The 14,478-nt window shown below is 39.7% G+C and overlaps 1 protein-coding gene across 8 annotated transcripts in view; it reads right to left on the bottom strand.

Moving 5' to 3' along the window:
* Nucleotides 1-14,478, bottom strand: part of RC3H1 (ring finger and CCCH-type domains 1) — a 72,266-nt gene that overhangs the window by 13,116 nt on the left and 44,672 nt on the right. For 7 of the 8 annotated variants that reach the window (XM_059674694.1, XM_059674697.1, XM_059674698.1 and 4 more), the window contains 4 exons: nucleotides 13,700-14,067; nucleotides 12,910-13,077; nucleotides 3,914-4,066; nucleotides 585-798 (listed from right to left, as the gene is read on the bottom strand). In XM_059674694.1, coding sequence (XP_059530677.1) covers nucleotides 585-798; nucleotides 3,914-4,066; nucleotides 12,910-13,077; nucleotides 13,700-14,067 — 903 coding nt within the window. Of the gene's footprint in view, nucleotides 1-73; nucleotides 305-584; nucleotides 799-3,913; nucleotides 4,067-12,909; nucleotides 13,078-13,699; nucleotides 14,068-14,478 lie in introns of all 8 variants that reach the window. The other variant, XR_009449894.1, reaches the window with a different exon arrangement.

Genomic DNA, 14,478 nt, shown 5'->3' with positions numbered 1-14,478 from the left:
TCTTTGGCCCCTTAAGTGTGGCTCTTCCTAAGCCTTAGGAGTACCCTAATTAAGTTAATAACAATGTACCTACCTATATAGTTTAAGTTTAAAAAATTTGGCTCTCAAAAGAAATTTCAATCGTTGTACTGTTGATATTTGGCTCTGTTGACTAATGAGTTTGCTGACCACTGTTCATGGTCTAAAAGGCACAGGCATGGTATGTACACAGCTATCTGGAAAGATGTCTCCCAGTACAGTAACAGGGCACTGATGTCTGTTTTTCCCCCAATGAAACATCAGTCTTGGTAATTTTTTTCTTTTGCTTCAATTAAAAAAAAAATGAGAATGCATTATTTTAATAAAGAGTAATGAAGCTATTAAAAAACTAGGCAATCTTCATATAAAACATTCAATTTTAGTTTATACCCCTAGAATTGCCTGGGTGATAATTACCTTTCTACAGGGATAATTCCAAAGAAAAGTCTGAAGACAGACTGTCTTGGAAGATTATGGGAAGCACTGACAGTAAGAGAGTAGTAGGGAGGGTGCTGGGGGGTCATGTCTGTGAACCCTCTAGATGAGATTACCCCGGAAGTTCTTACCTGAAATATTAATAGATTTTGTGGGAGCTCCCTGAGGTGCCATAGCCTGCATTGGGCCAGCACCCTGATATATTGTTTTGGAAGTTCGAGAGATGGCACCAAATCGAGATACTGTTGGTCGGTCTCCAAATGGGATGAGGTCATCATCACTGGTGTCTGTTGCTCTTCTCTGATGATCCAACCGCTGGTCTCTCATTCCTTTACTCTCCACATTCTGATAAGTAAAATGAGAAATCCACCCCACACTTAGGTCTCTAATATAATTTCCTCTAACTGTAATTAGGTTGAAAAAGAGTACAATATCCTTACTGCTAAGATTAAAATCATTAGTTGCCTTTGGTTGGTTGTCATATAAAACATCACTTTTTAAACCTTTGATCATTCCACAATATTATATTTTACTAGAGGCCCGGTGCATGGATTCGTGCACTGGTAGGGTCCCTCAGCCTGTGGGACTGAGCCAAAACCAGCTCTTGACATCCCCCGAGGGGTCCCGGATTGTGAGAGGGCAGTTCTTGGGTGACGCACCCTGGAATCAGGCTCCCTCCTCTGGTTCCAGGTCCATCACCTGAGAACTGCAACTGCCAAGTCACTGCAGCTCGGCAGCTTCTGCGTTGAGCGTCTGCCCCCTAGTGCAGTGATGGCGAAACTTTTGAGCTCGGCGTGTCAGCATTTTGAAAAACCCTCACTTAACTCTGGTGCCGTGTCACATATAGAAATTTTTTGATATTTGCAACCATAGTAAAACAAAGATTTATATTTTTGATATTTATTTTATATATTTAAATGCCATTTAACAAAGAAAAATCAACCAAAAAAATGAGTTCGCGTGTCACCTCTGACACGCATGTCATAAGTTCGCCATCACTGCCCTAGTGGTTAGTGTGCATCATAGCTACTGGTCAGAGCATCTGCCCCCTGGTGGTCATTGTGCATCATACCTACTGGTTGCACAGCAGAACAGTCGCTTAGGCTTTTATATACAGTGGGGCCTTGACTTACGAGTTTAATTCGTTCTGTGACGGAGCTCGTAACTCAAATTACTCATATGTCAAATCAACAGTGAACGAGTGAGATGTTCACTGTGACGTTCACTGCGCCAACTAGCGGTGGGGTATCTGAAGCTGGCTAGTAACCCAAATTTTAGCTCGCAACTCAAAGCAAAAAATTGGCCGAGAGACGGCTCGTATCTTGAAAAACTCGTTAGTCGGGACACTCGTAAGTCAAGGCCCCACTGTATATAGATATCATGAGTCAGCTCATATATACATTCAAATGTAATTTCATGACAAATATTTACCCTTACTATATGAAATGTACTCTGGTATTTATATTGTAATTCTTTTTTTTTTTAAACAGAATATGATTATATTTAATGCACAAGTTTGATATAACCAAAAAGTAAAACAGCAGAGTAAAATAGTAACAAAAAACATGGTATATCATTTGCAATGCATGAGAAATGGTTAACATCTTTAGTTATATATTGTTATTCTAATTCATTTCTTTAAAGACCCATCATGACCCAATCAGCTAATTTCAGAACTCAGTAGTTAGAAAAACACTGTTTAAAAATGTAAGTGCCAACACAGGATCTTTAAAGGGATTCCAGTCAGAAAGAAATAAGTATTGAAATAAATAGAAATGGAAATCTAATTGTAGACCATTGCTACTGAAAGCATATAGTGTGGGAGCAGCAGCAGCAGCAATTGGAAAATATTAGAAATGCAGACTCTCAGGTCCCACCCCAGTCTTTCTCAACTTGAACCTGCACTTTAACAGAACTTTAGGTAATTTATGTGGACATTCAATGTCTGAGAAACAGCTAGACTTCTTTCACCATTTAAGAGATTTTCAATTACATCTAGGTTAGGTTGGCAAACTTTTTTATTTACTGATCTAAGAAAATGAGGGTTTTTTTGCTAATATTTGTTACTTTACTATAATAACCCTTTCTGAAAGCCAGATACAAAGCAAGGGTTTCTGTTATCTCTGCCTCCTCATCTCATTCTTATTCTTAGACAGTTTTCTATGGCCTAAAAACATGTCCCCGATCACACCATAGAAAAACAAAAGGTTTATATTTTGCTTCTTCTTCCTCTACATCCCTTTCTATCTATCTCCTTCCCTCCCTTCCTGCCTCCCTCTGGCATCTAATTATATTTATACTATAGGTATCACTTTACTCATTTATAGCAGTATTAGCATCTAAGTCTCCCTTTTCTATTAAGACAATTAATTGGTCTTCTTTTAACCAGCTGGACAAATATTTGTCTACGAAAGCCAATATAATAACCTAGGAAACCTTTGTTACAGTTAATAAGGGCAAATGTTAAAGAATAGTCAAGGCATACCTTTAACCCAGCAATACCATTCTCTAAGCATAATTTCCACACATGTGCACAAGAAGACATACACAGAAATGTTCACTGTAGTAGTGTACATAATAGTAAAAGATAAAAAATAGCCTAAACATCAACAGAAAAAGAAATAATTCATATATATATATTTATTGTTGGATTTCAGTTATCCAATGGTATAGGATAAAAGCAGTTAAAATGAATGAACTTGAACTACAGGTATAAATTTGGATACATCTCAAAAACACTGCTGAGTGAAAATGCAAATTGAAGTATATAATATATAAGGTCTATAGACATGCAAAACAAAATGGTTTAAGAAGTATAAAATTATCTATACAATGATAATTCAGGATAGAGGTTACCTCCAGGGAAGGAGGGAGGGGAAACGAGATTAGGCAAGTATATGCAGGAGGATTTAACTACTTTTGTGAAGTTTTATTTATTTTTTTAATAAAGAAGTAATTAGGATAAAATACTGATAATATTAAGCTTGGGTACACTGGTGTTACATTATTTTTTTGTTAAGAAAAAAATAGCGTAAGTGTAACATTTCAGTATACCACAGCTCCAAATCTGACTCAAATACTACTATTGTTCACTAGATTCCACTTTGTTGTTTAAACTTCAAAGTTGTAGAAGAGTTATAATTTCTTGGACAAGAAATCCAGGATCTTGATTAATTATGCAAAATAATTTAATTTTGTTTCTAAACTGTTGTTGGGTTAACTGCTAGATGTACAGAAATATAACAAATGTTCTTCTTTGTCTAGGTAAGTATTAAAATATTTTTACTTACTCCCCAAAAAACAAACAAAAAAGTATAGTTTAAATATAATTCAATTGCATAGTATATAATATAGCCTGAAACTCTTAAGCAAAGCTCAATTATGTATCTGTACTATAACGGGGGATAATTTACTTGGTTATCTTGGCTTACATTAATTATGGCTTAGTTATTACACATACCATCATTTCCACACTCCCTGCTGCCACAGCATCTTTGGGTTTTGCATCTTTGGTTCCAATGTAGGAGCCGATGGTGTCACATGACCAGGGAGAGTATTGGCTATAATCATTTCCTTTATATTTCCCAGCTACCTTCAATTCTTCATCCAATAACTAAAGAAAGGGGGAAAAAAGAAAAGAATAGGAAATGGGTCTATGAATAACAACACAGAAAAAGCAGGAATTTCTTAGAACATCATGCTGAAACAAGGTAATGGTGGTTATTTGATTTGTCACAACAGATTTTTATAGAATATAAAACATATACAACAAGTGAAGAATGATGTTTAGCCTTTACATTTTGTTAGCAGAAGTCAGAAAGGAAGTATCTCAGTGTCTTTCAAGGAATCAAGCTGGAGTTTTGAGGTTTGATCATCCTCTTCCTCATTAGATCATATCAATATGTAAGCAAATATGTACCAAGCCCACAAGTTTTGCTAAACCGCCCCCTCAATGTTTCTTTCAATAACATTCCAGGTAAAAAAGAGTATTAAAACTATTTTGAATGTTCTATATAGTTATGTTCTATATGGTAATAACTTTTTTACTGAAATCTCTTAACAGTAATATTTCATATCTTGAAAAATTTCTTGTCCTGAGGTTGAGTCAATGGAGTGAAAAGGATAAGATGCGAAGAAGAAATAAAATGGAGAAACTAAGATGGCGGCATAGGTAAACACCAGGAAATTGCTGCCTCCCACAACATCTTCAAAAATACAACGAAAAGACAAAATGGACATCATCCAGAACTACAGAAAGGCTGGCTGAGTGGAAATTCTACAACTAGAAGGAAAGAAAAACACACTGAGAGCCAGAGGAGCTGCGGAAGTAAAGTGCAGAGGTGCAGAGGTTCGTGAGCGCGCTCGTGGAAAGGGGCTGGAACCTGAGGACGGGGCTGTCTTTTTGAATCGGAAGGGAGTCACAAGCTCCCGACTGCTCTGAACTCCGGTTCCCGGAAGTCTCTGGGGACCCAGGACTCATACGGGGAGAAACTGGACTGTCTGGCAGCAGGCAGAACTCGGAACTCGAGGGCGGCTTTCCCTTAGAGGTGCTTGCAGCAATTATCCGGACACTGAGACGTGGGGCCCCTTAGGGCAGGGCTGAGAATCCGCCATAGCTGCTTGCTCCACCCTTTGATTCCCTGAGACCCCGCCCCACCCAGGCTGCGGCAGAGGCTTTTGCATATGAATGCCCTGGCCCTTTGCAACCTGAAAATTACCTAACAAACTGCAGCTGGGCCAGACAGACCCAGAACTTCCAAGAGAAGGCCCAAGACCCCATAGCAGCTTGCATTGCTTCACAGCTGGGCCGCATCAGGGCACCTCCAAACTCCAAAAAAGGAAGGGGAATCTGCAGTTCTCTTCGTAGCTCCTGCTGGGTAACCTCAGGCAGAGGCTAAATTAGCACCTCCTTAGATCCAAGAGCCAGTGTACCCAGTGGTCAGAGGGGGACCATCCAGATTACAACTCCTCAGATCCATAAGGGACACAGTCAGGGGGCAGACTCAGTGAGCACCAAAGCCCCACTGAAGCAAGTCTTGCCCCAGAAGGGTGTCTTCAGCACAGAAGTTCTCCCACTTCAGACAGAGCTGATTCTCACAGCCAATTGGCCTGGAGGTCAATTCCTCCCAGTGATCCTACAACAATCAAGGCATAACTACAACAGGACTGTGCACAAAGCCCACAAGGGGGTGCACCAAGAGTGTCCACCTCAGGTAACTGAGAAGGCTGAGCCACTGGGCCCTACAGGACACCTAGCACACAAAACCACTCTACCAACACAGGGAAGCATAAAAAATGCAGAGACAAAGAAACAGGTCACAAATGACAGAAATGGAGGAAAGCAAACGACTGGATATAGAGTTCAAGGCCACGTTTATAAGGTTTTTCAAGAATTTTATGGAAACCGCCGATAAATTTAGTGAGACCCTGGAGGATATGAAAAAAGACCAACTAGAAATTAAGCATACACTGACTGAAATAAAGAATAATATACAGAGATCCAACAGCAGACAAGAGGATCCCAAGTATCAAGTCAAAGATTTGAAATACGAAGAAACAAAAAATACCCAACCGAAAAAGAAAAAAGATTCCAAAAATATGAAGATAGTGTAAGGAGCCTCTGGGACAATTTCAAGCGTACCAACATCAGAATTATAGGGGTACCAGAAGAAGAGAGAGGGCAAGATATTGAAAACCTATTTGAAGAAATAATGACAGAAAACTTTCCCTACCTGGTCAAAGAAATAGACTTCCAAGTCCAGGAAGCGCAGAGAACCCCAAACAAAAGGAACCCAAAGAGGACCACACCAAGACACATCATAATTAAAATGCCAAGAGCAAAAGACAAAGAGAGAATCTTAAAAGCAGCAAGAGAAAGACGGTCAGTTACCTACAAGGGAGTACCCATACGACTGTCAGCTGATTTCTCAACAGAAACCATGCAGGCCAGAAGAGAGTGGCAAGAAATATTCAAAGTGATGAATAGCAAGAACCTACAACCAAGATTACTTTATCCAACAAAGCTATCATTCAGAATAGAAGGTCAGATAAAGAGCTTCACAGATAAGAAAAAGCTAAAGGAGTTCATCACCACCAAACCAGCATTATACGAAATGCTGAAAGGTATTCTTTAAGAAGAGGAAGAAGAAAAAGGAACTCTTACCATTTGCCACAGCATGGATGGAACTGGAGAGCGGATAAATACCACATGATCTCACTCATTTGTGGAATATAATGAACCACATAAACTGATGAACAAGGACTGATCCAGAGACGGAGAGGCATTGATTGGACTGTCGGGCCTTGGAGGGAAGGTAGCGGAGGGTGGGGGTAAGGGGGGAAGATCAACCAAAGGACTTATATGCAAGCATATAGGCCTAACCAATGGTCATGGACAACGGGGGGGTGAGGGCATGAGCGGGGGGGGGGGGGGGTAGGGGGTAACGTGGGGATAAGGACACATATGTAATATCTTAATCAATTAAAAAGAAAAGGATAAGATGCATATTTTGTTTGCTCAAGATGAAATCTGAAATTATATAATGACAGAATAGCTATTCTAGGTCTAATGTATTTTTACTAAATTCACAACATTCGGACATGTGTAATGTTTTGCAGTATTCCAAGTGCTTTGATGCACACTATCTCTCTCATATGTTCAAGTCCGCATGATCTAACCAAGGCTCCATCAGTCTAGGGCAGTGCTAGAACTACAACTTCAATACTGCTTTCACTTCAGATATATATACCGATCCCTAGGGGCCACTGGTACACATAACTGTCTCTATGCCTACCTCCATCTAAAACAATCTTGTTTTGTGAATTATCAGTATTGGTCTACTGTGTGGCACAGGGTCTGCTGTTTCCAAGTATCACTCAGTTTCAACCACAACTCCTACTTCTATGGTTAACACCTTTTTTGTTTGTCCTACCCTCTATTTTTAAAAATCTATTTTTATTAATTTCAGAGAGGAAGGGAGAGGGAGATATAGAAACATCAATGAAGAGAGAGAATCATTGATTGGCTGCCTCTTGCATGCCCCACACACTGGTGATCAAGTCTACAACTGGGGGATGTGCCCCGACTGGAAATCGAACCATGATCTCCTGGTTCATAGTCAACGCTTAACCACTGAGCCACTGTCCTACCTCTATTTTTAAAATTCTGTCTCTGTTATCATTTCTCTTCCACTTACAAACTTTGTGTAGAACAACTAGCTTTTTAGAGACATGCCCTCCTAACGAGGGCTTTTTCCCCTGACCATAATGTATTATGCATCTGTTAAAAAGAATGAGAAAAGGTGATATACTGACAGAAGACATGCAGTGTAATTGATTAAATGAAAACAAAAAATACAAAACACACACAAAACCTTAAGATATATTACTAAATGATACTTATTAGTTCACCCATAGAAAAGTTGAAATATCTAATAAACTGACGATATAAAAAATGGGAATTTTGGAGAAATTTTTGTTATGTAATTTTACAATGTATAAAGTTAACACAACTCTATGTATGTTATTTATAATCAGAACTGAAATTTAAATACAGTTGACCCATGAACAACACAGTTTTAAACTGCATAGGTTCAGAACCAAGATGGCGGCGTAAGGTATAGACCTGTGTGTGCTGCCTCCCACAACAACATTGAAACTACCAACTATAAGACAAACAGCTATCATTCAGAACCATGGGAAAGCTGGCCCAGTGGAAGTTCTACAACTGGAAGGAAAGAAAGAAGCGCATTGAGACTGAGTAGGATATGCAGAGGCGCCAAGAACAGAGGTACGGAGTTGTGCACCTGGCGGGCTGCCACTGGATGCGCGGTTTTATTCAATCGGAAGGGGTTACAAACTCTCGAATCCACTGAGCTTGTTTGGGGCGGGATTCTGAGGTCCCAGACCCCTACGGGGAGAGGCGGGACGGCCTTGCAGCAGGTTGGAAAGCGGGGGTGGCTCTCTCATGGAGCTGCTCCGGCCCTCGGGGACGCGAAGTCGCTGAGAGGTGAGGAGTCGCAGAGACGCCATTGCTGCTTGCTCCACCCTGGTGATTCCCTGAGACCCTGCCCTACTCAATTTATATCCCCTCCCAAGCTGTGCCAGTGGCACAAAAGGAACCACCTGCGCTTTTGCAGCTTAACCCAACAAACTGCAGATTTCAACTCCTCGTACCCATAAGGGACACATTCAAGAAGCAGACTCAGGTTCAGAGGAAGCCGGAGCCGGATCCGGCTGGGCCGTTGACATGGAACCACTGTACCAACAAACGCACAAGCAGGTCCACCAGATCCAGTCTCACATGGGACACCGGGAGACTGCAGACAAGCAGTCTGTGCACTTAGTAGAAAACGAAACCCAAGCAAGCACACCAGATATTCAGCCAGCTAGAACGCCTAGAGATTTTGTCCAGCAAGGAGCCTCCCAACAAAAGACAGAATGCCAAACTTCGTGTTGACCAGTTAAAGTATGATGTCCAGCACCTGCAGACGGCTCTCAGAAACTTCCAGCAGGAGACAGCGAGAGGAGCTTCTGACTCGCACCTCCAACCCCAACGTGGGATGCGGCGCCCCCTGCGAGGCTGTGACGGCCCCTGTGAGGCTGAGACAGCCCCTGGGAAGCCGGCGGAACCACGCAAGCGGCCCAGACGGCTTCGTCGACGGCCCGCGAACCAGCGCGCAGCCCCAAGCACAACTATCACCCGAAGGGCGAGAGGGGCGAGAGCAGCTGTAGTGTTGCTTTCTCCTCACTTTTGGTAACGAAATCCTCATTTTAAACATAAGAGGACACATTATTTTATTTTTTAAAAATATATTTTATTGATTTTTTACAGAGAGGAAGGGAGAGAGAGTTAGAAACATCGATGAGAGAGAAACATCGATCAGCCGCCTCCCGCACATCCCCCACTGGGGATGTGCCCGCAACCCAGGTACATGCCCTTGACCGGAATCGAACCTGGGACCCTTCAGTCCGCAGGCTGACGCTCTATCCACTGAGCCAAACCGGTTTCGGCAGGACACATTATTTTAAAAAGCCGTTACATGTCTCCGTACCCTTTCTGAGTAGAGTGTGAACAAGTCGTGAGAGACCTTTCCGAACACAGGGACAAGTCGCGGATGGAAATAGCTATATTTTCCATGTGTGTGACCTTTGACCTGGCAACAAAAAGCGTACACCTATGGACGAGGACAGTGGGGGGGGGGGGGGGGTTAAGGGCCGAGGGTGGGAACTGGGTGGAGGGGAGCTATGGGGGGAAAAAAGGGGAACAACTGTAATAATCTTAACAATAAAGATTTATTAAAAAAAAAAAAAAGAATAAAAAACATAAATAAATAAACTGCATAGGTTCACTATACACCAGCGGTTCTCAACCTGTGGGTCGAGACCCCTTTGGCGGTCGAACAACCCTTTCACAGGGGTCGCCTAAGACCATCCTGCATATCAGATATTTACATTACAATTCATAACAGTAGCAACATTACAGTTATGAAGTAGCAACAAAAATAATTTTATGGTTGGGTCACAATATGAGAAACTGTATTTAAAGGGCCAGAAGGTTGAGAACCACCGCACACGGTTATTTTTCAATAAACATATGGTTGGCCCTGTATCCCCAGGTTTTGTATCCAGAGATGCAGAGGGTCAAATGTATGCATAGTTCTATACCAGTTTATACAAGGGCCTTGAGCATCTGTGGCTATTGATATGGGGGCATGTGCTAGAACCAATCCTTCATTGAGGGACAACTACACGGTAGAAAAGTTTTGAGGGAGTCAAAAGTTTTCACTTCACAGGGTTGGCACTCCTAACCCCCATGTTTTTCAAGGGTCAACTGTATATAGCTTTGCATGTTAGTAACTAGTTATTATTCACTGAATGCCTGCTATGTGCCACATGACTTATGTCTCATTTAATCTTCACTGCATCACTATGAGTAGGCTTCATTATACTTGATTTACAAATAGAGAAACCTGAGCCTCAGGGTCCAGGGAGGCTAGGGAACTTACAAAAGATCACACTGGGTGACAGAGCTAAACCTCAAAGATGTTTGATTCCAAAATTAGCTCACTTTTCACAGTGTCATATTGCTTTCCATAATTCTTAAAAAAACAACAACACTGTAGGGCATAACAAGGTTCTAGGATGTCTCTAATACACAGTTTTCCATCATGTAATGTTTATACTTTACAAGTAAAATTACATTAATAGATGTTATGACTTTCACAGACCCAAAGGTTACTGTTTATTTATTACACGTGATCTTATGTACTTCACTTTTCAGTTATTATCTGTCAGATAGCAATGTTGTTTATAATAATAATTCTACACATAAAGGATGTGAGACATTTTTCTTACATAGCATCAACTGCAACACTGCTGAGAAAATCTGTTTGACATAAAAAACCCCCACCATATATACATACTATAAGCTCAGGCAGTATGTATAACCAACAAACCAGAATACATATCAACAAAGCAAAGGCTGGTTTTTTGAAAAGATGAAACTGATAAGTCCCTAGCATGACTGAAAAAATTATTAAGCGATGTCAGAAGTGGAAAAATGAACACCACTACAGGCCCTGTAGACATTAAAAAGATAATAATATTCATTCAAGGTGACTATTAACAGTGTCCTGTAAAAATACAAAGAAGATAACCCCCCAAAGTATGACCTACTGCCTTGTAGCACTTTTAATCAGTTTATTCTAGCAACCTTATTTAAGCATTTTTTTTCTCTTTAACATTCATTACTATACTAGCCTGTCTCTCCTATTCTTTGAATCATCTTTAGCATCCTGCTACTTTCCTCATTATTTATTTAATATATTTTTATTGATTTCAGATAGGAAGGGAGAGGTAGAACATCAATGATGAGAGAGAATCATTGATCAGCTGCCTCCTGTACTGGGGATTGAGACCACAACCAGGCATGTGCCCTTGACCAGAATCGAACCCAGGGCCCTTCAGTCCACACGCCGGCACTCTATTCACTGAGCCAAACCAGCTAGGGCAGTTATTTAAATAAATAGTTGGCATATCTCATTTATACAAATAGTATAAACTAAGGAGAGGGGAATTTCATTAATTTGGTAAAATCTACAAAAAAGTAAATATAATGATGAATTATTAAAAGCTCCATTCACTGAACGATTGCAAATAAGTCAAGAATACATACTATCATTCCTTTTATTCAAAACCATTCTGGAGGACTAGCTATCACAAGACAAGAAAAAAACAAGACATAAAGATTGAAAAGAAAAATGGTCATTATTCACTGAGGATATGACTGTGTGCAAGAAAATCCATAAAAATCCACCAACAAATATGAAAATTAATAAGGAAATTTAGCAAGGCTGCTGAATATGAGGGCCAATACACAAAAATATTTTTTCTCTACATTAATAATAAAGAGAAAATAAAATTTCAAAAGGATTCCATTTAAAATAGCTTAAAAATCAATTAGCTAGAAGTTTAATGAAAGATGTGTAAGACTGAAAATTATATGACTGAAAATTATATTACTGAGAGAAATTAAAGAAGACCCAAGTTAGTGGAGGCAAGACCATGGTCTTGGAGACTCAATAGTGAAAAGATGTCACTTCTCCCCAAATGGATCTAAAGTAATACTGTCTAATGAAAATATGAGACTCACACATGTAATTTAAAAATTTCTAACAGCCACATTAAAAAAATAAAAAATTGTTAAAAACAATGTATTATCATTTTAACATGTAATTAATAGATATATATTAATGAATATCTTGCTCTTGGGGGTACTAAATCTTCAGATCAGTGTACCTTTTATGCTTATAGCACATGTGAATTTGGACTAGCCACATTTTTTGCACTCAGTAGTCACATGTGACTAGTGGTTACATATTGGACAGTGCAGATCCAGAGAGTCAATGTAATCATAATAAAAATCGCAGCAGATATTTTTGTGGACAACAATATGCTGATTCCAAAAGGTGCCTGGCAAGTCCAAGGACCAAGAACAGCAAAGGTAACCTTGAAGAACAAAACTGACAAACAAACATCACCAATTAATAAGACGTATTATAAAACTACACTGAGATAATGTGGTGTTGGTCTAAGTACATAGAAATATATCAATTAAACAGAATATGAGTCCAGAAACATATCTAGTCTCCTGACCATGATAAAGGTGACTACAGGACCCTGGGAAAAGAATGGTCTTTTTATTAAATGGTGCTGGGTCAATAAGATATCCTCTGGGGGAAAAACGGATCTTGACTCTTAAAACACTGATACCAAAATCAATTCTAGACAGACTGTAGATCTAAATGGGAAATAAAAAGGTAAATCTTTTAAAAGAAAACATGGGAAAATGTTTTCATAACATTGAGAATAATACGCAAAGACTACTTAGGCAGGACATGTCAAACGACTGATAAAGGAAAAATGGATAACCGAGACTAAAAATGATGTGCTTACTTCCTCTTGATGGAAGGTAGGTGGCAATGTTGGTGAAGGTGCAAAAGGAGGTGGAGAGATAACCTTCCTTTCCTCTAGTTGGGCCATTATTTCCTTTCGTCTTCGATGTAGCTCATCTAGACTAGGGTGGGGCTGGGGAGGAGGAGGAAGCCGGCTATAAGGAGGCTCCTGAAAATGCAAAAATTGAAAAGAACTTCAGAAAACATTAACTTATTTAGCACATTATTTTAAATAAGCTTATTTAACATTTGGAAATACCAACATTTAAAACAAAGCAAAACAAATCCCCCGCCCCACCCAAATTCTCAGGATTTCCCAAAGAGCTAAATTTAAGTTTCTCTTTTTGGTCAGAGGCCACAATTTCCAAATAGATCTAGAACTGCTAATAAAACCATCTAAAGTTCAGAAACTAAGAAGGGTTATTAGTGAGAGTATGGTGGGAATTTTTTCCCCTTTAATCGTTTAATTTAAAACAAAAACCTACCCAAATTATGACAAGATAAAAAATAAGGGCATGCTTAATTTTATTTTTTAAAACAGATGTTCCACCAGCGGTTCTCAACCTGTGGGTTGTGAACAATGAAAATACATCCTGCATATTGGATATTTACATTATGATTCATAACAGTAGCAAAATTACAGTTATAAAGTAGCAATGAAAATAATTTTATGGTTGGGGGTCACTACAACATGAGGAACTGTATTAAAGGGTCGCGGCATTAGGAAGGTTGAGAACCACTTTTAAAATAAGTAAATTAAATCTATGTAATAAGAAAAAAACACAGCATACTCTGATGTACGAAGGTCTGATCTGAGTTGGATGAGGAGCCACTGGATAGTAACCCTCCACCTGTTGGTATCTTTCTCTGGATTCTGGTATATAGGATGGTACTGCTGCAGGTGGAATCTCAATGGGTATAGGACTTTCTCGGAAAATCTCCTCTCTTGGATAAGATTGAGCAGGGTATACTCGACGGCCATCATAGTGTGGTGGGTACATAGGTGGGTACTGTTGTGGCTGTGTGCCATATTGAGAGTTTACAACACGATCTTGGAGGTAGGGTGGGTAATGATCCAAGTAGGGAGGACCAGGCTCAGGAGCAGATGGTGGCGGTCGGACAAAGCGGGACACACACGGTGGCGCAGTGTAGTACACACCTGTACATTACAGAAAAGCAACCAGAGCAACAATGAGCTAAACTAATTTTCTATCTAAGTCTTTGTCCATTAAAATATTTCAACACTAAATAATTAACAACTCATTTCTTTAGATATTTTCCCTCTGCTATGTACTCAGGTTAACTTTATGAAAAATAACATGTAAAAATTGTCCTTAAAAGTGACAATTAAATTGACCTGAAAAAAACTAATTTAGAATCTACAATAGATTGGCTCTCTTAATTGTTTGACTGTCTTTCAGATGTGCCTTAACACAATGCAAACATTGGAAAGCAAAAAACTACATTTCCCTGAAGCTCAGGTTGCACAAATCACTCATTTGCATGAGTTCTGAATGTGCCACTGTGTTACCTGGAAGGAGATCTGGTGCAAACCTAGCAGCTTCCCAAT

Source organism: Myotis daubentonii, chromosome 18, assembly GCF_963259705.1.
Source record: "Myotis daubentonii chromosome 18, mMyoDau2.1, whole genome shotgun sequence".
Classification (NCBI taxonomy): domain Eukaryota; kingdom Metazoa; phylum Chordata; class Mammalia; order Chiroptera; family Vespertilionidae; genus Myotis; species Myotis daubentonii.
This window is presented reverse-complemented; position numbering and strand designations above follow the sequence as displayed.